The following is a 27,863-nucleotide window of genomic DNA, read 5'->3' on the forward strand; positions in this document are numbered from 1 at the left end:
ATACTGATCGCCCTCCGACTCCTTCGAAAGCTTTGTGCGCCAAACGTGGTATTGCACTGCCTCCGGGATCGGATGCATTGGTAGCTTTCTCCACCTCTCGTGGTTTTGCAGTGCCTCTGGGATCAGCACACTGTCATGTGCTGACATCATCATGTGACGTCATAATGTCCTCACAAGTTGTGGCGGCCTGTGACGTCATGATGACGTCACATTTCACCACACGTTTTTTGCACCCCTCATGTTGAAGCCGTCGACCCCGACGATCACACTTCGCATTTGATTAGGCGTCTAAGGCTTCCGCCCTAAGCGTTCGTGAAGACCACGCCAAGCCACACACGGCACAGAAGCATTTGTTCAGTTCCGAAGGATACTCTGTCACAGCGTCGGCTCCAGTTAACTGGCCTCGTTCAAATGTGTACGGCGTGAGGCGAAGACGAAGAAGAAGACTAAGAGGCTCGTGGCCGGTCGTTCGACGCTCCTGCCGTTGGTGAAGACTGGTGCCTACCTTGATACCGATCGTGTTCGTTTAATCCCACCGATCTTCAACCATGAATCAGTTACGTTCCACCTACCTCAGTACAGCAAGCCCCGTCACCGAAACAGGAGCCGCCACAACTGCCGACTCCGAGGATTTCATCACCGAACCTAACTGGGTAAGTTTCCAAAAGACAATCTTGTAACTGAATAAGCACCACGAGCGCTTTTCCACTCACGTTTTCGGATTGAAGCAGTCATGCGTTACTCTGCTGCTTGCACTGAGTTCAAACTTCCAAAGTTAAAGATAAGAAACCCAGCTGACTCAAAGTAGGGATGGATGCATATGATACGAAGCTTGTTTACGCGTACGTGCGCGGTATCGTCGCCTGCAGCCTTTAACTGGCCGTTTATCAAGGTCGAAGGTGAATTACGATGCCTGACGAGGAAGGAGTGTTGATAAGATGCGTACTTACCAGGATAATCGCGACGTACTAAATAAGTCATTTATACACAACTTGTGTGCATCCGACGCCCGCTCGAGTAGAATTTTTACTATTGATTTTCATGTAGTGAATAACAGCATTACAGATAGTCTCCTTGCCTGATGCCTTTCTTGAACGTCTTTTTTTTTTCATGAAGAATTAACGTAAATGTGGAATCTTTATTGATACATATAATATTCACGTATGGTTCCTGTAATCCTTAACTATGCATGCAATGCCGCCATTGACTGCTGCTGTTTCTTCTTAATGAAATGTTTTTTAGTTATCTGTGGAAGCTATATAAAAAGGTTGTATACAATCCGAAAGTTTTTAATTACCTGATTGAGGGCGTTAATCCGATCCACAGTGGAAGAGCGGGTCAGACCTACATACTTGGTACCTTTTTTTCCTTGACCCAGACTACTTTGCGGACTGAAATCAAATGTTGCCCTGACTCTAATATAAGAAAATTTGGTGAATGTGTTGTACAACGCAGAAGGCTAGGTAATGGTCTATAAATAATCAATCTTTTCTTTAGCGCTTCCATCATTACGAATTTGTACGACGTGTACATTCTTCCACCTCTTGTACATAGAAGTCTTGAATCAATGCGATTGAAGGGTTTCAAGCTTTTCGACCATGATGTTTCTCCCATTTGCGATCAAATCTACTGCTGATGCATAATGTACTTACGCTTTTTCCCGGCGCATGAAAGCCATCGTAACCCAACCGCTGGTCAGACATGATGTTTATCTGTACTGTTCATTACTGTACTTACAATCAAGATCACGTGGACGCTCGAGGTACGGTACAGGTCGTTATAGAAGCCTTCTGCATGTAACACCGAAATCGTTGACAATGACCCCGCTTTTTGTTTCACTGCATACATCATGCTACTTTGAATGCCAAATTTACTTTTCAATGATTTCGTTGGTCAGACATGACAACCGCTGGTCAGACATGATGTTTATCTGTACTGTTCATTACTGTACTTACAATCAAGATCACGTGGACGCTCGAGGTACGGTACAGGTCGTTATAGAAGCCTTCTGCATGTAACACCGAAATCGTTGACAATGACCCCGCTTTTTGTTTCACTGCATACATCATGCTACTTTGAATGCCAAATTTACTTTTCAATGATTTCGTGCGGCTCCTAATTCACACTCCACTCTACTACTTATGCTTAAACCGTCGGCAGTTAGGCAGCGTGCTGTCAACCTTTAAGACAAAAATCTTGATACAGCCACACGAATGAATATACGCGTCCCATGGTTGAGTCCTGGCATATCGATAGTAGTGGTGGCGCATGCGTGAGCCAACCGTCGATTAACTTGCGTAACGAAGAAATCAAATGCCTCAATATATCAAATATATCTCACGCAGACCACCACGCATGCCGGATTGATAGGTATCGCCCTTTGTCTGGGCATGCGCAGATAAGTTTCTGTGTCTACTTTCTTTTCCGTCACTGCGCGCCTTTTCAGTTGTTAGTCGGCGTTTGTGTTGTCCCGACTTCTCTCTTGTGTCCCTCTGTGTAGACGCATAGGCGTGCGCAGGGGGCCGGCTGCCCCCCCCCCCCCTCAGTCATCTAAGAGGGGAGGGGGGGGCGTAAAGTCTGCCCCATACATTGACTTAATAGGGAGGGCTGCGCTGCGATGACCTTCTCCCGCCTTCGCCCTCCCTGAAGGGGAACCTTGCGCGCGTCTATGTGTACGCGTACCCTATTTCATCATGAATCCCTACCAACAGGTTCAGATTTCTGTCATTCTACTTCTCTTCAGTGTTATAATTTCAGGTATTGTGTGATGTATTCTATTTGCCAGTTTTTTCAATACATGCTGATCTCAGTTAGGCAGAAGACACTGGGGAGAAGAAGGCATTCAACGCTTTCATGCTTCGCCGTTTCTTTCTGTGGTGTTCGTGGTGTGTTCGGCCTTTGTGTGTTACGTTTGACACGAGGGGCACAGCGCAAATCATCGGGTCACTAGGGGCACATGCAGGGAAGCTCTGAAACCGATGAGTGGTTCCGAAAATCGCCGGCCGATGGCGAACGATGCTGCGCGGCGATGCAGGCCACCGTGTCGAGGATTTCTGTCGGGACCATAGGCGTAAGCACAGGGGGGGCAGGGGAGGCGGCCGCCCCCCCTAATCACCTAAGAGGGGGGCGCAAAATCTGCCTCGTACATTAACTTAATAGGAGGGGGGGGCGCTGCGATGAACCTTCGCCCCCCCCCCCTGATGGGGAATCCTGCGCACGCCTATGGTCGGGACGACTGTGCGATACGGCCAGGCGCGGTCGCCATGCTGGCATTGTCAAGTTTAACTCGACAGTTCCCTTCCTGGGCTCTTCCTTAAAGTTCTTATAACGGCCTTCATTTATAAAAACAGGGCGAGTGTTAACCCATTCGCTTTTACCGACACAAAATTCGTCAGATTCAGTGGCGTCAATCCAGAAAAATCACAAGGAGGGACACACATCTTGCCATGGTGGCCATTTTGTTTTTATTTATATAAAGATTAAAATCATGCTTCGAAATAAAATTTAAAAAAATGAGCATGGTTTCCCAGGTCGTGTAATTGTACTGATCTATTGAATCTTCCCGAAAGTGGTTGAGCGGCAGTTGCGATTTCAGTAGTATCAAACAGCTGAGGGGTATCGAACACAGGCCTACACTCTACAAAATAAACAGGCATTAACAAAATCGAGTGAAGTTGCAAGGCACGCTTGTTGGTACGGCATTTTTGAATAACTATGGTAGCACAAGGTTTTGTTGAAAGCGTAGCGCTGTATGTGTGCTGCCATAGTTATTCAAAAATAACAAAATATGTTGAATGCGCTGTCGAGCAACTCCAAGTATATGGCGTTTGAAAGGAATCTCAAGGGGGGGACACTTGTAAGGGGTCTCTTACCCAGCCTGAACATTAGGAGGGTCAGGACCCCCCTGACTCCTCTCCCCCCTCCCTTCGCTGATTTATGCCAGTGTAGATTAAGGGGGGTAACAGCGCGAACACACACCCACAAGAGAGACGACACGGACACAAAAGCGCTGACTGACTGGTCAGCGCTTTTGTGTCCGTGTCGTCTCTCTTTTGGGTGTATGTTCGCGCTGTTACCCTGGTCAGCGCTTTTGTGTCCGTGTCGTCTCTCTTGTGGGTGTGTGTTCGCGCTGTTACCCCCCTTAATCTACAATATGAACCAACTCGTCCAAGAAGAAGTTTTAATTATGTCAGTGGTCAGATTAGGCAAGCGCTCAGATTAGTGCTCGCCCCGCGTATACACTCTGTTCTCTTCTATTTCTTGCGAGTTTTTTCTATCCTTCTTCACGCTAAAGATACCTTAAGTGGATCACAACCAATTCATCGGACAGCAATTAAGTTTTCATGGCGGCGATTATGCCCGCAATTCGCATGCAGAACGCCGGCGGAGGTCGTATTGGCGACGACATTGCTTCCGGTGTCGATGCTGAGCGCGGCCGCTGGGCCACGTGCCTCGGCACAGTTGGCACGCTGGTCGTCTTGGTGACACTGCTGCTGGCCAGCCTGGTGGTGCTGAGCAGACTGACGGGTGACTGGGGGAGCTCTCGCGGAAGCCCCGCCGACACCACGGAGGCGACGATGCTGGCCAACTACGGCTCGTCGAGGCCTCGCCGCCAGAGAGAGCGCGGCGCCACTTGCCGTACTGACGCGTGCGTTGCGGCCTCCGATAACGTCAGCCTGGACACGACCACCAACCCGTGCGACGATCTGTTCGGCCACGTCTGCAACAACTGGATCAGAGGGGGTGCCGGCCGGTACATGTGCACCGCTTTTCTTGTAGTACACGCGGTTTTGCGAACGCCGTGGGGCAGCAGTGTGCCTGAGCCGAAGAAACTTCTGTTCACGTGAATGGAAGTTACTTGGGCTCAAAAACTTCAGGATCACCGCACAGTACAGTGAATGGACACGTATGTACATGTCCATTCGCTGTACTGTGCAATTCACGCGGCCTCCATTACTTCTTTTTCGCATAGAAGTGACGCGTAAGGTGTACCGAGCAAAGGTTCGGTTACAACATTTTGTGTTAGGTACGGTGAGATTGATCGCGTTTTCTTTTTTAGTAGATGTAATGAAAAACTGTTGCAAAGCTGCATCCGTCGTCGCTACTTAGTGGTTCAAGATACTCTCTCCAGATAAAAGAAAATGTGACTACAGCTTTAAGTTAACCTCGTGTGATATGCATTCTCGCCGATAGAGCGTCCGCTTTGCACAGAGTGTAGCTGACGCTCGAAGTCAAATGGAAGACACCAAACGTTGTTGGCAGGCGTGTCGATCTCTGTTAGGAAGCTGGACCCTGGTTTGTTGATTAATTATTCATTTAATTAATTAAATAATATCTGCAGAATGGAGACCTTGGACACTCGGAGCTATCGACACACAGTAGACCACGCACACCAGGCCGCACTGTCTCGCGCCCTGCACAAGATCTTGGCGCGCAGAACGGGAATCCGGTCCCGGGGGCTGCCGGATGCACTAAAGCGTCTCTATCGCAAGTGCCTCAAGCCAAGACCCGAAGACGGTGCTGAGCTTCGCTCTAAGCTGCTCGACAGCGCAGGCGTCGCCCCATGGCCGCAGCCCCGTCGGGAAACAGCTAATGCCGAGGATGTGTCCAAGGTGCAGACGCAATCTGTTCAAGTACAGGATCCAGGGTATTTCATGCAAGAACCAGGGTGTTTGACATGATATGGTTCACAACCGCTTCACAATGTTAAGGTGAAGCCGGTTGATACTGCGGTGACGGCTTCCTACACTTGGAGGTATCCTCTGCACCAAAGGCGGGCAAAATCCCTCGTCAGATTCGTGCAAGGTACAGTCGTGAGCACGCTTAGCGGGTACACGGGAGCGCGTGCCACACGGTACTATCAGTGACGCCTATATACACCAGCGTGAGGCTCGGCACATACGCAGTGCGTTAGCGGTGACACTATTTTGCCATTGTGCGCACCACGTCATCTGAGCGCACTTTCGTCCAAGGCGCTCAATAATGACGTCATGCGCGTGGTAAAAATATAGCCACGTCGCAATCTAACTGCGCAAGTGCAAAGCTTCGCATTGGTGTAGGTAGGCGTCGCTGATAGCACCGTGCGGCACACGCTAAGTGTTCACGCTCACGAATGTACAGCGGTGAGCACTCTTAGGGTGAACACGCGAGCGCGTGGCCGAAGGCTCTGTCGGCACCGTGTAACGGTTATCGGTGGAAACATTGCGCATGCGCATCATGCGTTCTACGATATACTCTTTCCACCGCGCGCACGCAAGCGTATCCCCGACAAGCATATCTATGACGCAGTGCGCGTAGTGGAAAGAGTGTACCGCAAAGCACATGCTGCGCATGTGCAATGTTTCCAACGATGGCTGTTACGCGGCGCTGATAGTGCCGTCGGCCACGCGCTCGCGTGTTCACCCTAACAGTGCTCACCGCTGTACTTCGAGCGACAGGCGTGCGCAGGGTTCCCCATCAGGGGGGGGGGGAGGTTCATCGCAGCGACCCCCCCCCCTCAAGTCAATGTGCGAGGCAGATTTGGCGCCCTCCCCCTCTTAGGTGACTATGGGGCTTAATGTATGGGGCAGATTTAGCACCTCCCCCCCCCCCTTTGGTGACTAGGGGGGCGGCCCCCTTTCCCCGTGCTCGCGCCTATGCTTCGACCCATCTAGCCCGTCGTAGCGAATTTCCTTAGCGTTCACTACCACATTACCAGCGAACGTTAAAGGAATGTTTGTTGCTGGATGCTCAGTGCTGCTGTACGATGCTCAGCCAGCTGCTGTGCGGTGGATAAGTGCGCCTATGAATGCACAGGTTCTGGGCAACGCGTACTACTTCACGAACGAGCCCGTGCTCCTGCGAATGGGGGTGGGTGCCGACGGGCTCGTGTTTCTGGGCGAGCCTCGGCTCCTTTTGGACGGCCCCGCTGTGACACCCAGCGACGTGGCACAGGCGACGGCCGCGGCCTTCGTGTCAGCCGGAGGGCAGCTACCACCACCGGTCGACGTGAACCGAGTCGAAAAGCTATTGGACTCCGCCCGAAGTGGCGACGACATTCCGCCCTGGAACACGACCATACGCCTGCCCGGTGAGATCTCCTCTGGTACCCTCTCGCACTTTGTGAACAAATGGTGGTGTTGCCTGTCAATATTTGTCTAAAGCAGCTGCTCCCTGGACTACGAGACGGTTACATATAGTTTCCTTCAGATGTTCACTTTTATCCGAGCAGGTGTGTCCCTTAGCGGACGAGTGGTTCCCACAGTGAACACGCCAGAAAAATAATCTTTCTTGCTCAATTTCGGTTTTGAGTAAGCATTTTCCGACTGGGTGTCTTCGGCCGGCACTATATGTTAGGCAGCATGCGTCTTTGTATGTATTATAGCTAGAACAATAGACCAGAAAAAACATGGCTGATCCCTCAGTCATAGAAATCGCTTTAACACGAAAGTGAAACGTGTCTTCAGAGAAGTAGTGCTTATTGTGAAGTGATATATGAGAGCTTGTACAATGTCTATTGGTTTTTAGCAGCTATAGCACTGTTTGACGTGGATGCACTGATCTTGACGCCTAGGGGCATGTGTCCATCGCCACGACTAACGCCCATGATGGTAGCTGAAGTTGTCAACATATATTTGGACACAGCGAATCTTGAATCCCGCGTAAAGATGGCATCAACAAACTCATAATCAACACTGGTACCCGATATTCACTTCTTCAAAACGTCGTCAATTAAGGAGAGAAACGGCACGACGTGCGCTTTCTAGCAATGGGTTACCGACGGCTGTGCTCATGCATGTACTACCACACTGCGCTTCAGCAACACGGGAGGCAGAGGTTCGTAGCTTGAGCCACAATAACGCCTCCTCTAGAAACATGCCTGCGGCGTCGCTGGCTATCGCATTGTAGCCGTCCTGCCTTGAGTTGTGGTCGCTTGTCGAGAGATGGCGCCAGGTTCTCCCCTATTGTTTTCAATGGGGCTGGCGTGGTGTGACGTCGAGGGGGGTAATGTGCGCATGCGCAAATGTGTGTTGCAAGCGGCCACCGCAAGGATCGCCAGCTACTGCCCTCTCTAGAAACGCTGAAGGAGGGAATGGGTAGGGCAGGAGGTTTTTGGCTCACGCGGCAGGCATGCTCCACCAAGGCACGGCATTCGCCCGTCGAAATCGTGTCCTTTCTGCAACTCGTATTGCAGCAGTTTTGTTAGTCGGTGCTCTCGCAATCGAAGCAGTCGGCGGCGGAGAAATACCGTTGGTGCACGTGGAAGCTGCACTACTCCGATAAACCGGCGCACGCTAACACGAAGCGAAAGGCAAAGAACGTAACAGCGTCTAGGGTGCCTCGGCTACGCCAGCGCGGCCAGTGTCCCTCGCTGGTATATCGAGGCGCTTTAACCATTACTTCCGATATCGCGCTCACTGACGGAGTAAGCCCTAGTAAGTGTCGATCGTGACGCATTACTTCTCTTCACCTCTGGCGGCACCGCCCCGCCTACCTACACCATCAACAGAGAGCACCGTACGAGAGAGAATGTGCGAAACATATAAGGCGCTTTGTGAAGTGTCCAGCCTCTGCCAAGGTAGCTTAGTCGGTTGAGCGTCTGGCGCTTACCGTCGAGGCCGCAAGGTCGTGGGTTCGAATCCCAGTGGCGGATCTTTTTCTTGGTTTTTTAAATGCGAAGCATTTCTTAGCGAACTTCTGCGACTTTGAGCGTATCCATCTATCTATCTATCTATCTATCTATCTATCTATCTATCTAGCCGCCTACGACTTTGTGCTCTCCTGGTCGCTTGTTTCATCGAATGTGCACCAAAATTGGTATGGCGTAACATGACTATATGCCGAACATAAATGAACATGAAAATCATGACACGCATGTCATATACAGCATGACTTACGTGGCACGCTCATGGGGCGCTGGCGGCTGTTTCGCTAGATTTATATGCACCAAAATTGGTATCTTGTGACGTAACTGTGTAATGAACATAAATAACACGAGTTAACATGAAAATCATGACACGCATGTCATGTACAGCATGACTTACGTGCCACGCTCATGGGGTGCTGGCGGCCGTTTCGCTAGCTTGATATACACCAAAATTGGTATCTTGCGACGTGACCGTGTGAGGAACATAAATAACAGGAGTTAACATGAAAGTCATGACACGTATGTCATGTACAGCATGACTTACGTGTCACGCTCATGGGGCGCGGGCGGCCGTTTCTCTAGCTTGATCGACCCCGAAGTTGGTATTGCGCGACGTTACTGTGTGACGAACATAAATAATAGGAGTTAACATGAAAACCATGACACGCATTTTCCTCAATGACATACAAGGTGATGTTTGCAGCTCTTTGCTGGCTGCTTCGCATTACATCGATTCCCACAATGCGTGGGATCTGCCGGCTTTTTCTTTCTCACCCATTGGCGTCCATTTTATCAACGTCATATCCGTAACGAAAGTATTTGGTGGACCCCGGCATAAAACACTGTCGTGTTAAAAAAGTTCAGAGTGTTGTCTGCTTCCTTTAGAAAGTGTATTCAAAGGAGACCAATGCAAGATTACTGGCTTCATTTGGCACAGCGCAGGTAACATGGTGGAATTGCAGATTTGTTTTATATCCGAAAATAACTGTCTATACAAGTTTCATCCGAGGCCACAGATGATTTGCGGTGAAGCTCTCCTTCTGTACCATCGTATTATTCAATCACAGCTGTGTTAATTTACACAGAGTACTTCAGCGAATTATTCGCGTGTGAGGGAAGAATAGACGATACCTCATAAAACGTTTATGGTTCGTTTATGAAGGGTTAAACATGCAACACGCAGCTTCTTCCGCAACATTATTGTCCGCCCTCTTTTTGTGCTTACAGTTACTGCTATAGTATATACAGAGGAATCTCGTTGATACGATTCTGCATAATATACGTTTTGCGTCCTAATATGTTTTTCTTTTATTCCCAGCCAACGTCTCTGTGAAGTAATGCATTTTCATTCATTTAATGCGATCACATTTTTGACAAAAATTGGATAATACGACCACGAAAGTGGATCTTGACAGAGTACCGGGCGTTTCAAGAAATATGTCCAAAATCCTCAAAGATCAAGGAAACGCGATATTTGCTCGCTGCCTTCACATATGCTTTTTCTGTAGCGGCAGGCATCTTAGATGGTTAAAGACATCATTCGGGGCAGATATTAAGAAAGTTAAATGAATAACTTTTCAATTAGGGGTGTTAGGTGGTTATGTCACATGGGATAATTGAAGTTGTTCATATGAGGAAACCATCGCGTCTCTTGAAATGCCTGCTGAAGCACATTGTGTATGTGTTTGCCTGCTGAAACACATTGTGTATACACATTGTGAAGCACATTTCTCGAAACAACTTGTGTCTACCAGATGCCAGAGAGAGTTGAAACTTGTCAGTCCAAAACTACCTGTCGCATCACTTCCCGGTAACAACCTGTAGTTACCTCTCTCCACAGAGGCGGATCCGGAAACTGACCGAGAGCGTAGTGCTAAGAAACCGCAGGCCGCCTGGGCCTCCTGGAACCTGCGCACGGTGATCGAAGAAGCGTTCGAACCTCGAGAAGCCATCAGCGATGTCGTCGTTCGTGCACCCAGCTACGTCGAGGCTATGCCGGACTTGCTCAAGGTGCGCTGGAACCACGCGCTGAATTGAATAGAATCGTTCGTGCATGGTGTCCGCAGCGGTGGTGCAGTATTTACGGTACTGCGTTGCCGAACCGGAAGTCGCGGGTTCGATCCTGGAGCGGAGGTCGCATTTCGATAGAGGCTAAATGCCAGAGGCGCGTGTGCTGTGCGGTGTCAGTGCGCGTTAAATGGTCAAAATTTCTGGAGCACTCCGCTACGGCATACCTTATGATCATATCGAGGTTCTGGCACGCCACTCCCTCCCCCTCCTGAAAAATAATTTCTTGTATGGTGAGAATCTTTACAACGTGCCACAAAAAAACAAAGAAAAAACGCTACCACGGTTAAGGACTTCGGGTGGGCTGGTTAGGCGGGGAATGGGGGTGGGGGGGTGGGGGGGGGTGTTGTAGTACATGTTTAAATGCTGAAGGCAACGGCTCTGCATGGATTACGCGACCGGTGTCCGCTGTTATTGCCGTGACAAGATATCTCTGATTAGGCACATTAAAGCTGTTTTGAATTTGTTTCACGCATAACCTCGATGTGACCTTTCGCTGAACACTTGAAGAAACACTATACAGAAATAAGCTTGGAATAAACATAAACTAGATTGCTAGACCACATGCTCAATGTAGCAGTGCGGCTTGGCGTTTCGCACGAAAAAGTTGCACGCACACGCCAGTCTTGAAATCTTTGCGTGAGCTCCGCGTAACGTCATAAAGCAGGGCATCGTCTTACAAACGGTTAAATGTAATTCAATGAAAAAGTTTGTTGTGTTTGAAAACACCGGAGATTTAATTTGAATCTTCTACGAGGAAACATCTTTATTTATTGTGTCTCACAAATAGGTCAATAGTGCTCATTGCGTTTAGGGCACGCAAGCCAAAAACGGTAATGGTAAATGGTGGTTACAATTAAGTCAACGGCATTGCGTTTAAGACCACAGAAGAACGAAAATATTGTTAATTTAAGGATGTTAGCTTTGTTCATGAGTAAGCCGGCCTCATTTCACGTGGAAGAGCGGCTGGACACACAAGATCCTTTGTTCATTCCTATTTCTTACGCCTGTCTTCAAGGACCATGCTTGTTCTCATTGCCTCCTATGAGACGTCAGGAGAAAATGCCGCTTAAAAAAAAGTAAAGCCTAATTCCACGCATTGAAAGCTCTAGAAACAGCAAAGCGCGTCTCGTGCTAACTCCCAATGCGAGGCGAGGCGCCCAGCCCCGCCTCGCATTGGTTACCGCCAATCCGGCGTGCCCCTTCTCCTCGCACCCAGCGCGGCCTCTCATTGGTCAGCCTCCTCCGCATCGGCACATTCGTTTCACGAAGCTGCGTAACGACGGCGGCGAAGGGTTCGACTAAGGACAGTTTCGCTGTTAATATATATCTTGTCCTAGGTCACTTACCTATAACACTTTATATACGTTTTCAGCAACTGAAGGAACACGAGATACTCAACTACCTGGGTCTGCGCACAGCTCTTCTGGCGTCTCGCCTGCTGCCTGATGGCCCGGAGAAAAACCTCCTTTGCCGGCTCACTGACGTCGATGACGCTGCGCCGGCCCGTACCTCCGCCGAGCACTGCGTCCGACTGATAGGTGGGAGCCCATGGACCCAATGAGGCAACGCGTTTCCATGGCCTTGTTTGGGATATGGCGTAGAGCAGTGGTAGAGTCACTCGATTCCGTCGATGTAGTTAAAAAAGGCTTTTATTTACACTGATTGTAGTCATGAAGGCCATGCTAACAGTGTAACGTCGCCGTGTCTCCTCTCGTGCTTGCTGACGCTTATATTTCCTCTTCTGTTGGTCCGCCAGCGCTTGCGATGGAATCAACGAATCAGCACCCTAGTTAGCTGTGATGGTAGTGGTTACATTGTTCGGCTGCTGACCCGAAGGTCGCGGGTTAGATCTCGGCCGCGGCGGTCGCCATTTCGATGGAGGCACAACGCTAGAGGCCCGTGTACTGCGCAATGCCAGTACACGTTAAAGAACACTACGTGGTCGAAATTTCCGCAGCACTCCACCACGACGTACCTCGTAATCATATCGTGATTTTGGCACGTAACACCCCAGATAATATTAATTATTAGCTTTCGTAACCTAAAAAGCGCAGAAGCAAAACATCCGGTCACGTAACATGCGAGAGAGTCAGGTGTCTGGTTACGTAGGCAGAAACCTCACGTATAACTTCACACCACCACCAAAGTTTGAATGGAAGGGAAAGGTTTTGCCTGGAGTTGCTAAGTACCGCTGTTTCATCAGCGTCGGCGGTTGGCCCATGTCACTGGGGGTGCCAGTAACCTACGCCGTGGCGCTTCGCGGTTCTCACTATTTTGCCAGGATCACTACTGCCAGAACCAGTGTCGACAGCGACGTGCCCCTCTATGACTGACGTCACACGTGACGTTTATGCTGATGGTTACGTGACTCTCCCGCGTGTGACGGCGACTGAAAGTTCCGCTACTGCACTTCTTAGGGCATGTAAATCCCCTAAGGTGTTAATATGTAAATGTGCTATGGGGCATCAGTGATGACGTCAATTATAGCGCGCTATCCTGAATATTTTGGTCTCGGACTGCACCAAAGATCCGCAAGTTAATGTGTTATGTGAACTGTACAGTTTGGTTACACTGCGCATGTTTTTGAAACAAATAAAATGCTGAACGTGTTCTTTTATGGCAGCGCTGTAGACCAAAAGCTGCATGAGCAAGGCTTCTCTGGAAACATGCCCTTTTTATGAAGCAAGGAATGTACGCACCACGGGGAGCTTGTAAACGCGTGATGGCCAACAGGGAACGATGCTGAAAAAGCTGTAGAACTGGCAACAAGAAGACTCTTCTTCTAGAAATAGTTCAGAATGTATTCGTTCCGTCTTTTACACCTCGAAATTGGCAATTTAGGGGCTCGGTGCATGTACGTACGGTCCACTGTTAAAGGGAACACTCCAATGAGCCCCTTTCACTTTGGTGGCCCTCTAAGAGCAAGTGGACAGGGAAACATTGTTCATGCACTGCACGAGTCCGTCAAAAAGAGGCAGAACTGTCAACCGCCGGTAGTTGTATGCAAATCTAAGCCACTATGTTTTTGCAAGAGAGCGAAATGCAAACATGCCGTTCACGCAACTGTTCCCTTTAACAGTGGACCCGTCTGTGCATACTGCGTTTTATAGTGCTTCACGTATTTAGGTGTGCTCTTCTGTGGAGTATAACATAACATGCTTAGTCTTCGTTTCACATGTTCTAGTGAGCATCTCTGAGACGGCACCGCATGTAATGCACAACTTCAGTCGTTCTTAACAGGCAACCGCGCTGATGACTTCCTCTTCGTATCTCTCTGGGCGGTGCACATAGGCGTACGCAGGGTTCCACATTGGGGTGAGGGGGGGGGGGTATTGTCGTAGCCCCCAACCCCGGTTGGTTGAGTCCACAAGGTAACACGCTTCACAATGAATGAAAAAAAAAATTAAGCGATGACGTACGTGCTTCTCAAAATGTCTTGCCTTTGGTCCCTGGCTTTCCAGGAGTAAACATGGGAAGTAAACAGTTCTTGGAATGCGACATCAGGGGCCTTCGCCCGCTATTATTGTCAGAAACCTGCATGGCCATAAGTCTGGCTGAGTAAAAATATGGGGCAGACTTTGCACCCCCCTTAGATGATCAAGGGGGGCGGCCGCCCCGCCCCCCTGCCCTCTCTACCCCCGTGCGCACGCCTATGGTGATTTCTTCTCGGCGTGCCCTGTAAGTCCTCGCCTAACGCGTAGTTTCATTTGAATCCTCCAATTTTTCCTCCTTACAATTTGTGTTAGCTTAAGCTAAAGACTCTAGAGGTAAGAAAAGGAGGAAGTTCAGGAAAAGGTGGAAGCTTGAAGAGATAACAAAATCGTGAACACAGAGTGTAGCTGGTGACACCACGTGTTCACGAATTTTCCAGCCTCTAGAGATGCGTCTTGGTTGTTAAGTACGGATGGCGGATGTCCGATCAACGGCGCCGTTTCGCTCGCAGCCAAGTACGAGCCCGTACTGGCGCTCCACGCTCTGGCTACCCGGTCGTCGCTGGTGACCGGCCTGGATGCCCAGTCCCTGCTGACCTTCCTGCACAGACAGCTGACCAGCCTAGTGCGTGCCGACGCGCTGGACACCGGCAACGATTCCACCTCGGCCAGATTGGCAGACCGTGCGGATGCCCTGCCATGGGTGGGGCCTGCACCACAATGGCTGAACAATGCCACCACGCGTCAGGCATACATCGCCAAGTGAGTGACACCGATCAAGTGCGATGCGCGAGCCAGGGAAGTCTACCGAGGCGCGGGCATAATTATCTTAAGGCGAAAGCCTTAGATGCCTCATCAAACGCGAAAAGTGACCGCCAGCGTCGGCAGCGTCAAATCATCATCTTGATAACGTCACCCTTTGACGTCATCATAACGCCACAGGTCGCGAAAACTTGTGACGTCATCATGACGCCAATGTGACGTCACATGATGACGTCATCCCATGACATTGTCGCTTTGTCAAAAGTGGGACGATCCCGGAGGCACCGCAAAACCCCGTGAGGTGCAAAAAGCTTTCGGTTGGGGGAGATTTATACAGCCGACTGAGAAGAGGAAGAAGTTGATGATGATGATGCATTTCGCCTTCCAGTCGTCTTGTGCAATTGTATAAGGGACCGTGTGAATTTTCGCTATAGGCACCAATAAGGAAGGATGGTCCACCCTTACTCTGACTTGGCCTAATTCGCCTACACTGTTGATTCGACAGTGCTGGGAAGTAACATGTTGGACTTATTCTAACTGTGCGGGAACAGGTGCTTGTGGATAATATCAACCAGAAAGCATTGCCAATGGGTAGCTTGTACAAGACACTAATGACCGTTTTAAACAGCGGTAGCTTCGATAGCATTCTCTCAAGATGCGCTGTCTGGCCTGCCGACGTTTTCTGGTTACATATAGTAATAGCCTATAATAGCCGGCATGTTGCAACGTCGTTCCTACACCGCGGCTACACTATTGTGGCAAACTGGAGTTCACTTAATAAAAAAAAAAAAGAATGGACGCCGGACTTCGAAGCGTGACGTTACCATGATAAATGTTACTGCAAATTAAAAGTTCATTTCACTCTGAATATAAAACGGATCGCTCAGCTTCGACGTAGCGTACACTCAACGGATATTTCGCACGTTTCGACTGTGGCGAATCGGGTAGTGTTGACTATAGTACACATATACTATAAGCGTTTTAACGGACAAACAAGCAACTTTCAAGAGGCAATTCCGAAATGTAGAAATGCTAAGTTCGCTACGCAAACGTAGCGCTGCTGAATTATTTCTACGTGATTCTGTTTTTGCACGTATCGAAAGGGCAGGTAAGCTATAAGTGAAGCGTCAAATTCATTCTTTATCCGAATGAATTCGTCGTTGGTCAAAGTTTACTGCAAATACCGTGGCAAGGTAAGTAGCGCCAAATAATCAATATGTGGCATCTCTTTTTTTTTTTAGCCAAATGCAGAAACCGAAACTGGGCTAAATTTCACGAGAGTGTAAAGCGCGTCTAAGTATAATTAACTTCTAAAACAAATTTAATCAAAATGGGGCAATTCCTGATTGTCACGTGAACTCAAAAAGGCAGTTTCTAATCAAAAATGAGCCAAATCCCGCATCTGTTTCAATCAAACTGAGCCACATTCATTGAACCAGCGCTGCGTCAACAATCGTGACCTAGACAACCAACATGGTCTCATCCATTGCTTCTATTGTGTCCTAGTTGCTTTGCTATCCTGTTTACGTTCCACAATTAGTTCTTCTAGGGCGAGTTGGCACTTACTGAAGGACATGATGTTGTAGGGCGAAACTCGATTATAAAGAGTTATAGAGGCCGACTTTCCTACTTCTTTTTGCATCTTAGTGTTTCTTTTCGAGTTTAGCGTTACAGTTTCATGTCCTTCTTTCGCTCCAAGACGGTATATTTGAAATAGAAGACATACGAAGATATTGGGCACCGATCTATTCCTTGAAGACGTGATCCGAAACGACACGGCATAAAATGAGCTCAGAAGAAGAAGAAGAACTGGACCCCTTTTAGAGGCCTTCAATAGACGCCAAGAACAAGAAAACGCTGCCGACAATCCAGAATAGTGTGCATTTTGCCATGATGGACCACTAGCTCTTCAAGTCTAGTCATCGCCATTACGCCCATGCGACGAATGACGGCATCGACGGAAGCACGAGGATGATGTTATTATCGCAAAATCTTCCTATACCGTACATTCGAATCGTTTTAGACTTCTTTTACGAGTTAATTCAAGCACAAATGAAATGTTCCAATCTATAAGAGCCAAATACAAATTTTACTCCTGAGTATCGACGATAGTGGGCTATATATATTTTAGCCGCAATATAGATTTAAAATGTTAGGAGACAGGAACACACTGGCAGTAGCTTGTTGGAGTAGGCCCGACCGTATTGTCAGTAGGAAAAAAGTGCGTTTTTCTCAGTTTCAGCATGGTCCCTCAATGCTGGTCCCCCATGGTTTCAGTTAAAGTGCACTCAATTGGCTCTTCTTGAAAAAAGAAACGCGCTACATATGAAAACTTACAGGGTTCCTATACAGTCGCCTGAGACGACTCGAAGGCAAAATCCATCTTCTTTTTCTTCTCAGTCTAATAATAATAATAATAATAATAATAATAATAATAATAATAATAATAATAATAATAATAATAATAATAATAATAATAATAATAATAATAATAATAATAATAATAATAGTATCTGGGGTTTAACGTCCCAAAACCACGATATGATTATGAGAGACGCCGTAGTGGAGGGCTCCGGAAATTTCGACCACCTGGGGTTCTTTAACGTGCACCTAAATCTAAGCGCACGGGCCTCAAACATTTTCGCCTCCATCGAAAATGCAGCCTTACAAGCTTTCTGCACCTCACATGGTTTTGCAAAGCCTCAATGATCGGCCCGCGCCTCTGACCAAGCGATGATGTCCTGCGATGACGTCATCATGTTACGCCACCATGACGTCACAGATTGTCAGAATTTGTGACGAACGCCGACTGCACAGATACATTCACTTGAGTATCACGTGACCTTTGAACGACCTTTTTTCCTTACTTATTTTTGCATCATTCGTGCTGACGCCGACGCCGGTTTCTCGCGAGGTGTCAGGTCTCACCATATGCCGAAGACGCCAACGGTCAATTTTCGCGTTTGGGGAGGCACGGCCGCTGGATGAAAATGTTTCATCCAGCGGCCGTGGGAGAGGCCTCTAAGGCTTTCGCCGTAATAAACGCTGTACAAAAAAATCCACGCATATCCGCGAAGTGAATGATGATGAGTGGGCGAAGCACCAGGGATCATTCGGCCAACCGTGAATCCCCCGTACATTACCCACTCGAGCATGCAAATGCGTGACAGACACGTGTGTACAGTATATACAATGTTGTTTTATTGATGTCATAAGGCGTATATGGTGCTGAGGTGCGGACTGCGTTTCCCCTTCATTAGGACCGCCTTGTGATCGGTGAAATGAAGAGGGGTTCTCGAATGGGATGTAATCTGAAGTTAGCGAAGACGAGGTCTATACACGTCCCCCTGGTTGTTGGATGTTCATGGTCATATGAAATGCATGGATGGAGGATGGATGCTATGAGCGTCCCCTTTATAACGGGGCGGTGACATGTCTGCCACCAGGCTCGAAGAAAAAAGAAAAAGGAAAAAAAAACTTCCTTGTTTCATGTTGGCCTAATACCTTATCTACATTGAATAAATCTATGTTATTATACCAAAAAAATATAAATTCACGGTCCATCTCTCTGCCTCTTAAGGCAGAATGACCTTATTTTTCCTCGTTATGAGAGCATAGCGCGCCCCTAGCGGTCTCCATTCAAACGAGAGCACGCGTCGGGAGTGAGCGCGTGTAAACAGGAGCTACGCTAGACGCAGGGGGTACAATGCTCGGCCCTAAGGTGCTTCGCCCCTAAAACTTTCATTTCGGCCCAATGCAGGTTCTACGACCAGACCGCGTCCTCTTCCCACGGTGCCGCGCCAGCCGTGTTCGCCTGGATGCAGGATAAGGTGGTCAACGAGCACCTGGCGCTCAACGATCCTGACCAGTTCGTGAACGCGCACTGGACACCGGGTCTCCTGTCGACGCGCTGCAGGCTTGTGTTGCGCGAGGAGGATACCGTCGCCACCGGCGGCGGAGACGCAGGTGACGACGATGACGCATTGAAGGGGATCCCGGAAGCCACGCTTCAGGTTTGCCAGTCTTTTACCTCGCATTTTAACACGAAAGTGTTTTATGCCGGGATCCATCACGACTTCAGTGACGTATTTCCGTCACGGAAATGACGTCGCAAAATTTTACACTATCAGATGGCAAAGAAAATAAGGTTCCGTCCACGGACATCGAACCCACGACCGCTCGGTCCGCTACAAGAGATGCCGGGCACGCTGTCCACTGCGCCACAGTCACAGACTCTAGAGGCTTTACAAACGTATATTTATATCTACCACTCTCCCGGTCGGCGGGGTGCTGTTGCCCTCTGGGAGCGGTAAGGTAAAGTAACTCGTCATTACTGTGGCCTCCGCGATTAGCACCTGCAACGCGTTACACGTCCGTCCCATTCGGCGCGTTTTCAATACAAGTTCAATTTTGTAAATGCCTTAACACACCGCGAGGTGGCAACCTTAGCGCAAGCGTCGTAAAAGCGTCGGCCTCACTCATAACGTCACGCTAATCCAAACAAATATAGCTCTGCGACGCGCGCCTGCCTGATCTGGCTGTAACACCGCGTTCCCCGCCTACGTGCTCGCCCCGAGAAAAATTGCGGCCGGGCTACCGAGGCGGCACGACGCGCTTTGCGTTTCCCTCAAGTGCGGCCGTGGTGTTCAATCACATCTTAAAGGGGTCATGAAGCACCCCTTGGGCTTGTTGAAAAAACACATCCTGCGGAAAGCTGACACGGCTATGAACTGCTCTGCAAAATATTACAGTCGTACGCGCCGCGTAAAGGCCACAAGCGGAGCGCGAAGTTGCCGTTTCCTCAGGCGCCCTCTTTTCAAACAGAGGCCGGTTCTCACTCTCGTCGGTGGGCGGGGCGTCTGCACGTTGACGTCGCGGATCTGCCAGTTTACGTCGCAAGAGATATAGCATGCTTATTGGCCGATAGCCGGATGAGATGCGCTTCTTGCCACGGGGTGCCGCCACTTGCCCGCGCCGCACTAAATTCTGTCAGTCTGCTAAATATACACTTTAGCCGCACTCGCGCATGCGAATCACAGCGGGAGAGCGATCGCGTTTCATGACGCGCGCTGACGTAACTTCTTACCCCCGTGCCATCCCTCCCTGTCTAGCTTCCAGTGCGCTCGTCGGCACGAGAAAAGAGAGAAAGCGCTGAGAGCGTGCGCCAAACCCCCGTAACTCCGCTCATTCTTGACGGATTCGAGAAATTTTTGCGGCAATCGATTCGAGAGGCAGTAAACTCCGATACTGAGGTCATTAGATCATTACTTGGAAAAGTGGTTCATGACCCCTTTAACATGCCGCGGGATGGCGACCAATTAAGTTCTGCGTCCAATATGCGACGCTCTTCTGGCTATCACAACTCGTTCTCTGATTACGCTTTCACCGTTAACTACTACAGCTACCACAAGGGTTTGTTTAATCATTGAACATGGACGTTAGTCGTCGGCATGGAGATGTACCACCAAGCATCAAAGTGGGTGCATCCACGTTAAATGGTGCTATAGCTGCCAGACATCAATATGCATTGTGCAAACTCTCTTATATCAATGTGCAGTAAACATTCAGTTACTTCTTTAAGGGCACGTTTTACTTTCGTGTTACTCCGATTCCTATGACGGAGGGATCAACCATGTTTTTTTTTTCCCCCACGTGAGAGATTTAGAGGGAAATGACGCTTATTTCTGCAGCCCAGATGGAGCACGGCGCAGCGTCGTAGGGAATGAAGAAGGGGAGTTAAACAAAGGAGAGAGGAAAGGAAAAGGACGAGGAGGCTATATAGTCCGTTCAGCGGGGCAGCCCACGGCGAAGGCAAGAGCCGGCGGTAGTTGGTGATCCCGATCGTCTCTATGAAGTCAAGCAGGCTGGGAAACTCTTGGTGGTGCGGGCTCCCCGGGAACATCTGTGAGGGTTGCAGCGGGGAGGCCCTGTTGCCTGTAGACAGTCATGACCTTAGAGCGTTCCTGGGAAAAACGGAGTGGTAGAGAGTTAGGTCAGTGGAAACTGGATGGAGCTTTAGTGAAGACTACGTTGGTGTTACAACAGCGGATAGCGGAGATTAACCATATTTAAGCCAGTATTAGCCAAAATTAGACAATATTTGCCTGTACTGAGTGCTGGTAATATCCAAGTAAATACGGCATTTGAATTCACTTCACGATCCGCTCGTTTGACTTCAAATACAGTGATACGCACTTTGCTTAGCGAGACGCCATCAGAGTGATGCAGTCTCTTCGCCGTCAGCGCATGTTTTCGGTCCGAAATTAGAGAATGCGTTGGCGGGCTAGTTGGTGAGAATCCATATTGCTTTTTTAGCGCAAAAAACGATACCACAAGAAAGAAGACTGAACACAGCGCTGTGTTCCGCAGTGCTGTGTGCCGTCTTCTTTCTTGTGGTGTCGTTTTCTTGCGCTAAAAAGAAAACCGAAATTAGAGATCGTGGGTAGAAAAGGGCAAGGATTGCCTTAATCTTAGACATGTGACGCTGCTTGTTTCTTGTTAATACTGATGAACATGATCGATCAATCAATGTGTCTTACACCGCACTTGGCTGGCATGTGTTCTTATGAACAGTTCTGGCTAAAGAACTATTATTTATTTATTTATTTATTTATTTATTTATTTATTTATTTATTTATTTATTTATTTATTTATTTATTTATTTCTGTGAATGCTGGTCGAAGTTTTTGCCGCATTGAGATTCTTTGTGCTTAGCTGAAGCTTGCTGCTCGGTATCTTGCATGGGATGTTCGCTTTAAATTTGAGCACTCTCCAGGTACCCCCGGCGGCGTTGGACTTGCTCTGGGCAACCAATCCTTCAACGGCCATGTTACAGGTGGCGCGCATCGGTGAGCCCATATATATTTAATTTATAACAGGCTACCTTTATGCATAATAGTTTTCAACACAAGACACATCAATGCACGTCACACGTGTGAGCAAGCCTGTTTCGCGCATAAAATCTAGTATAGATGAATGAAAGTGGCCGACGAATCTAACGTTGCAGGTCACGAGGGCGATCCGGACAGTTACCGGATGCGCTGAAGCGGTGCAGGTGCGCTTACTGTAGCGCGAGGTACGACCGGCCACGTTCCGTGAATTTATGGTGTCACATTATGGACATGAGGACATGTACGCTGTACTGTAGTGCTGTGGCCAGTGAGTGACCACTGTCTACGTAAGCGCAACCACAACGCGAAGCCTCCGAAACGCCACGTCGTATCGGTCAGCTCTTCGCAGCCATGAATGTAAAATCATGTTGCTCGATTTTGCAGTCGCGCGGTGCAAAACCGAGTAGCGAGCCAAAACAGCTGCTTTTTTCGACCAAAAGTGATAACCTGGCAAAAAAAAAAAATCACAAGGCCTCTTACGCATTCGCCTAAGACGACTCGAAGGTGAAAGCCATGTTCTTCTTGCTGTTATTGTTTTTCTTGTCATTCGGTTGCATCGATTTTGCCCCGTAGCTTTCTGCACCACACGTGGTGTCGCACTCCCTCGGAGGAGATCGGTCCACCTTTGACCAAGCGACGATGTCTTGTGATGGCACCATATTACGTGACGTCATATTATATAATGTCACGGTGACATCATGACGCCACAATCATTAGCGATGTGTGATATCATGATGACGTCATAAATTAGAGATGACGTCATCAGTGGTCACGTGATAATTGACCGTTCGTGTTGACGCCGACGTCACCGAAGGTAACTTGTTTTCATGAGGCATTTGTGGCTTTTGCTTTTTAAAACCTCCTTGGCATTCGCCTTAGTCATTTGAATGCGCCATTGTGCATTGGCATGCCTCCTACACGACGTTCTCCTACTCGTGTCCAGGCGTACGCGCCTACGAGCCAGTGCTACGGTACCTACTGCGGTGGCTGCAGCGTCAACAGCGCTCGAGGCTTAACAACTGCACGAAGTGGTCCTCGTCTTCACCCGGCCTCCTCGACGTCGCGCTCGAGTCGCGCGCGCTGTCTCTGGCGCTTCGAGCCTTCCTCGCGTGGCCCGGCGCATCGGAGCTGGTTTTGCCGGGACTGGAGCACCTAAACGCCGAGCAACTCTTCTTCGTCTTCTACGCACTCAACCAGTGCGAGGCCAACGGTCCCGACGTTGAGCAGATGCTCGCTGCGAGGCATAAGGTTCGCACCGCGGTGTTTGTGCCACTGTTTTAAGCCCGGCTTCTGTGAGTTACGGTGGTTTTGTTCGCACACTATGCCGCGGCCACCACATAGTTCGCGGGTGTACACAACAAATAGGCCCTCGAGGGTTCTCCGGTCACATTAATTCTTATTTGTATGCCCCGTTTTCCACTAATTGAGGCTCCTTCCATCGTGGGCTTGTTGGGTTGATGGAATATCTCATACGAAAAAACTCGTTCAAATAGGTCAATAAGCATAAACAGATGTACGAAGTTCCCTTTATTTTGTTACTGCGATCGTTGCGTTTTGCTTGTCGTGCTTGTACGCAGGTACAATTATTTTCCGAAGTGCGGATAAGTTCATTTTATCGTGATTTGACTATACATCTGGTTACAGAGGGAGAGAATTTTTTTTAAGTACTGAGCTTAACTCTGATTGACTACCCCACATTTCTATCACTTTTCTCTATCTCGTCTAGTGGATGCAGTCTGACAATTTACTATTGGTATTTTTATTCTCTATTTTAACTGTTAGTGACGCTTGTGTCTCGCTGTATTCCTTCTTTAAAATTAACATTAAGTTCTTCATTGTGGGTATACATAGTAATATTTGAATTTTGAAATGGGCAGCGCGGAAACGAGGACACAGGAAGGCAATACACACCCCACAGCGCCGTCTCACAACTAACTTTACTAGAAATAACGCCCACTGTTTTAAACCATGACCAAGTATACCACGTGTTCTTACATCATCCATAGCCCAAAAACGTGTGCTCCTGCAAAGATTACAAAAGGTTACAAAAGGTTAAAACGGTGATCACATGTTACACTCTTTTGCTATGTAATGAAACGAACAATTCAGCAAAGAAATTTCATTTTCATGAAGTGCTATTGTCATGCATTCCCTCAACAGCACAACATGACCATGAAATTTCTTTCCTGAATCGTTTCATCACACAGCAAAAGAGTGAACATGCGATCACCGTTTTTACGTTTTTGTAACATTTTGTAATATTTGCAGGAGCACGTGTTTTGGGGCTATCAGTGATGTATGAATGCGTGCGCGGTACTTGGTCATGGTTTAAAGCAGTGGACACGTTCTTTCTAATAAAGTTAGTTGTGAGACGGCGTTGTGTGGTGTGTACTACTTCTTCTTGTGTCCTTGTTATCGTGCTGTGCATTTCAAAATGCATAATCAATTCCAACTTGCCCATATGTCAGTTCTTCGGTAGTAATACTTGGCTTGTCGTATCGGCAAATCCAGCGCCGTGATGGGACAGCCAGACCGGATCTCGCCACCTGGATCAACGAGGTGGCCACAACGAACGAGGACTTCGGCCGGGCCTTCAAGTGCGCTTTGCCGGCAAAGCAGCCCAACCCTTTCCGGGACTGCAGCTAATCGGCGGCCTAAACGCCACCGGCGTTTTCTTTCACGCGCCTTTCTTTCAAGTGCAAAATATACATACGTTAGTGAACCCACTGTTGTGACTGTTCCCGAGAGCGAACGCATTGGCGAATTCCACCATGGTGTACAATTCACTGTATTGTCCGATCTCATTGATCCAGAAGGCGGCGACGGCCTCCCTCATTGGTTCGAATGCGTTGTCGAATTCCGCCACGTTGTAGAATTAGCCTTATTTTCAGCTCTGATTGACCCAGAGAACTGCTATGGCCTCTCTGATTGGTGCAAAATGCCGCCGTTTCGTAATATGGCAATATGGCAGAATTTCAGAATGTCCGGAATAGCATCATCATCATCATCAGCCTGTCTACGCCCACTGCAGGGCAAAGGCCTCTCCCATGTTCCGCCAATCAACTCGGTCCTGTGCTTTCTGCTGCCACGTTATACCTGCAAACTTCTTAATCTCATCTACCCACCTAATTTTTTGTCTCCCCCTCACGCGTTTGCCATCTCTTGGAATCCAGTCAGTTACCCTTAATGACCACCGGTTATCCTGCCGACGTGCTACGTGGCCGGCCCATATCCATTTCTTCTTCTTAATTTCAACTATGATATCCTTAACCCCCGTTTGTTCCCTGACCCACTCTGCTCTCTTCCTGTCTCTTAAGGTTACACCTATCATTTTCCTTTCCATCGCTCGCTGCGTCGTCCTCAATTTAAGTTGAACCCTCTTTGTAAGTCTCCAGGTTTCTGCTCCGTAGGTAAGTACCGGTAAGATGCAGCTGTTATATACCTTCCTCTTGAGAGATAGTGGTAGACTACCATTCATGATTTGATAGTGCTTGCCGAATGAGCCCCATCCCATCCTTATTCTCCTAGTTATTTCACTCTCATGGTTCGGCTCCGCGGTTACTACCTGTCCTAAGTAGACGTACTCCTTTACAACTTCCAGCGTCTCGCCACCTATCGCAAAGCGCTGTTCTCTGCCAAGATTGTTCCACATTACTTTAGTTTTATGCATATTAATTTTCAGACCTACTCTTCTACTTTCCGTATCCAGTTCAGTAATCATGAGCTGTAATTCGTCTCCCGCGTTACTCATCAATGCAATGTCATCAGCGAATCGCAGGTTACTGAGATACTCTCCATTAACTCTTATCCCTAATTCTTCCCAATCTAGGGCCCTGAAAACCTCCTGTAAACACGCGGTGAATAGCATTGGAGAGATCGTGTCTCCCTGTCGTACGCCCTTCTTTATTGGGATTCTGTCGCTTTCTTTATGAAGGACTATAGTGGCTGTGGATGCGCTGTAGATGTCTTCCATTATGTTTATATAGGCTTCGTCGATGCCCTGATTCCGCAGTGCTTGCATGACTGCTGATGTCTCCACCGAATCAAATGCCTTCTCGTAATCTATGAAGGCTATGTATAGGGGTTGGTTGTATTCCGCGCATTTCTCTATCACCTGATTGATAGTATGAATATGGTCTATTGTTGAGAAGCCTGTACGAAATCCTGCCTGGTCCCTTGGTTGATTAAACTCTAATGTCCTATTAATTCTGTTAGCAATTACTTTTGTGAATAGCTTGTAGACAACGGACAGTAAGCTGATGGGCCTGTAATTTTTCAGGTCCTTGACGTCCCCTTTCTTATGGATCAAGATGATGTTGGCATTCCTCCAAGATTCTGGTATCCTCCCTGTCGAGAGACACTTCGTATACAGGGTGGCCAGTTTCTCTAACATAATCTCTCCACCGTCTTTCAGCAGGTCTGATGTTATCTGATCCTCACCAGCGGCTTTGCCTCTTTGCATTCCCTTTAGGGCTTTCTTTACTTCTCCTGTTAATACTGGTGGGATGTCAGATTCCTCTGGGATATTACTGCTTCTTACATTATCATCCTGACTGTCTCGGCTGCTGTACAGATCTCTGTAGAACTCTTCCGCTACCTCAACTATTCTATCCATATTGGTTGTGACCTTGCCATCCTTGTCCCTTAATGCATACATCTGATTTTTGCCTATGCACAGTTTTGTCTTCGTAGCTTTGAGGCTCCTTCCGTTCTTTAGAGCATGCTCAATTCTCTCCATATTATACTTTCTTATGTCGGCTACTTTACGCCTATTGATCAACTTCGAAAGCTCCGCCAGCTCTATTTTGTCTGTTGCATTTGAGGCTTTCATAGCTTGACGTTTCTTAATGAGGTTTTTCGTCTCTTTGGATAGCTTACCAGTGTCCTGTCTAACGACTGTACCCCCGACTTCCACTGCACACTCCTTAATGATACTAGTCAGATTATCATTCATTGCGTCAACGCTAAGGTCGGTTTCCTCGGTTAAAGCCGCGTACCTATTCTGAAGTGAAACTCTGAATTCTTGTACTTTCCCTCGCAGAGCTAGTTCATTAATCGGCTTCTTCTTGCGTATCAGTTTCTGCCGTTCCTTCCTCACGTCTAGTTGAATTCTAGATCTTACCATTCTATGGTCACTGCATCGGATCTTGTTAACTACTTCCACATCCTGTATAATGCCCGGGTGGTCGCACATTATGAAGTCTATTTCATTTTTAGTTTCGCCATTAGGACTCCTCCACGGAATAGCAGCCCAGCTGTAACTCAAATTGAACACACCTATAGCGTACCAGATTATGCGCCGAAATGAGGCAAAACACGAGCTCGGTAGGCTAGCCGCATTCGTGCCCATGCATAGCCAACTGTTCAAAGTTGGTAAAGGATTTCATTAAAAATGGTCTATAATATACACAATTATCTTATGCATACTGTAATTACCTCACTCAGATGATCCCCTAAAATGGGTCAATAGACCTAAGGACCTATAGCTACGGATTTGGGTGCCTGTAGTACTGTCACGTGGTCGTGACGTCGACGAAGAGAGCAGTCGGCGTGTTCAAGATGAAACTCTCTTATTTGGCCGAACTTGTGGCCGCGAAACGAAAACTCAAACTACAACAATACACTCTGTACACTGATAGCGGCGAATAGGGCGTCGGCCGTCGATAAAACTGCTCTGCGGTAAGGCGCGTCGGCATTTATACATGCAGCATCGAACATTCGAGCCTTATCGCTGGTGGCCGCGTTAGTTCGAGAATGATCTCAACTGTTCGCGCTTGCATGCGCGCTCAAGCCATAAGATGATTCTAAGATAATCTGAAATGTTCCCGGACATAAGGGCGCGGCTTGCGCAAGGCGGCGGCTACGCGTGCAACAGACTAGTTACATAGAAATGACAAAAAGAAGCGCGCGTGGCAATATAAGATAGCTTGATAGAATGAGCCCCTGCATTATTACCAGCGCACTATTACAGGTACAGCAGAAAGATTCTCAGTGTTTCACACGATACCAGCAATTCCTTGGCATTGCGCGAATATTTGCAAACTGGCCGTCTGAAGGCGTGGTTTATTTGATCAGGAACTTGAA

The 27,863-nt window shown here is 48.2% G+C and overlaps 1 protein-coding gene across 1 annotated transcript; it reads left to right on the plus strand.

Annotated features, from left to right (window-relative positions):
- The first annotated feature begins 548 nt into the window (after positions 1 to 548).
- On the plus strand, positions 549 to 24,664 carry LOC119394739 (uncharacterized). The gene is made up of 11 exons (XM_037662046.2): positions 549 to 653; positions 4,377 to 4,753; positions 5,342 to 5,612; positions 6,796 to 7,069; positions 10,467 to 10,636; positions 12,069 to 12,234; positions 14,640 to 14,889; positions 18,650 to 18,902; positions 21,665 to 21,737; positions 22,723 to 23,027; positions 24,291 to 24,664. The coding sequence occupies exons 1-11, from the start codon at positions 549 to 551 to the stop codon at positions 24,423 to 24,425; spliced, it is 2,379 nt and encodes a 792-aa protein (XP_037517974.1). The 3' UTR covers positions 24,426 to 24,664.
- Positions 24,665 to 27,863: the final 3,199 nt, after the last annotated feature.

The sequence above is a fragment of the Rhipicephalus sanguineus genome, chromosome 5 (genome assembly GCF_013339695.2).
Source record: "Rhipicephalus sanguineus isolate Rsan-2018 chromosome 5, BIME_Rsan_1.4, whole genome shotgun sequence".
NCBI classification, from domain to species: Eukaryota; Metazoa; Arthropoda; class Arachnida; order Ixodida; family Ixodidae; genus Rhipicephalus; species Rhipicephalus sanguineus.

What these genes read in the sequence shown, in the direction of transcription:
- LOC119394739 (XM_037662046.2), top strand. Translation starts at nt 549, where the DNA reads ATGAATCAGTTACGTTCCACCTACCTCAGTACAGCAAGCCCCGTCACC. An exon ending in ATCAGAGGGGGTGCCGGCCG is followed by an intron (nt 4,754 to 5,341) that starts GTACATGTGCAC and finishes TAATATCTGCAG; the next exon opens with AATGGAGACCTTGGACACTC. An exon ending in CACGACCATACGCCTGCCCG is followed by an intron (nt 7,070 to 10,466) that starts GTGAGATCTCCT and finishes CTCTCTCCACAG; the next exon opens with AGGCGGATCCGGAAACTGAC.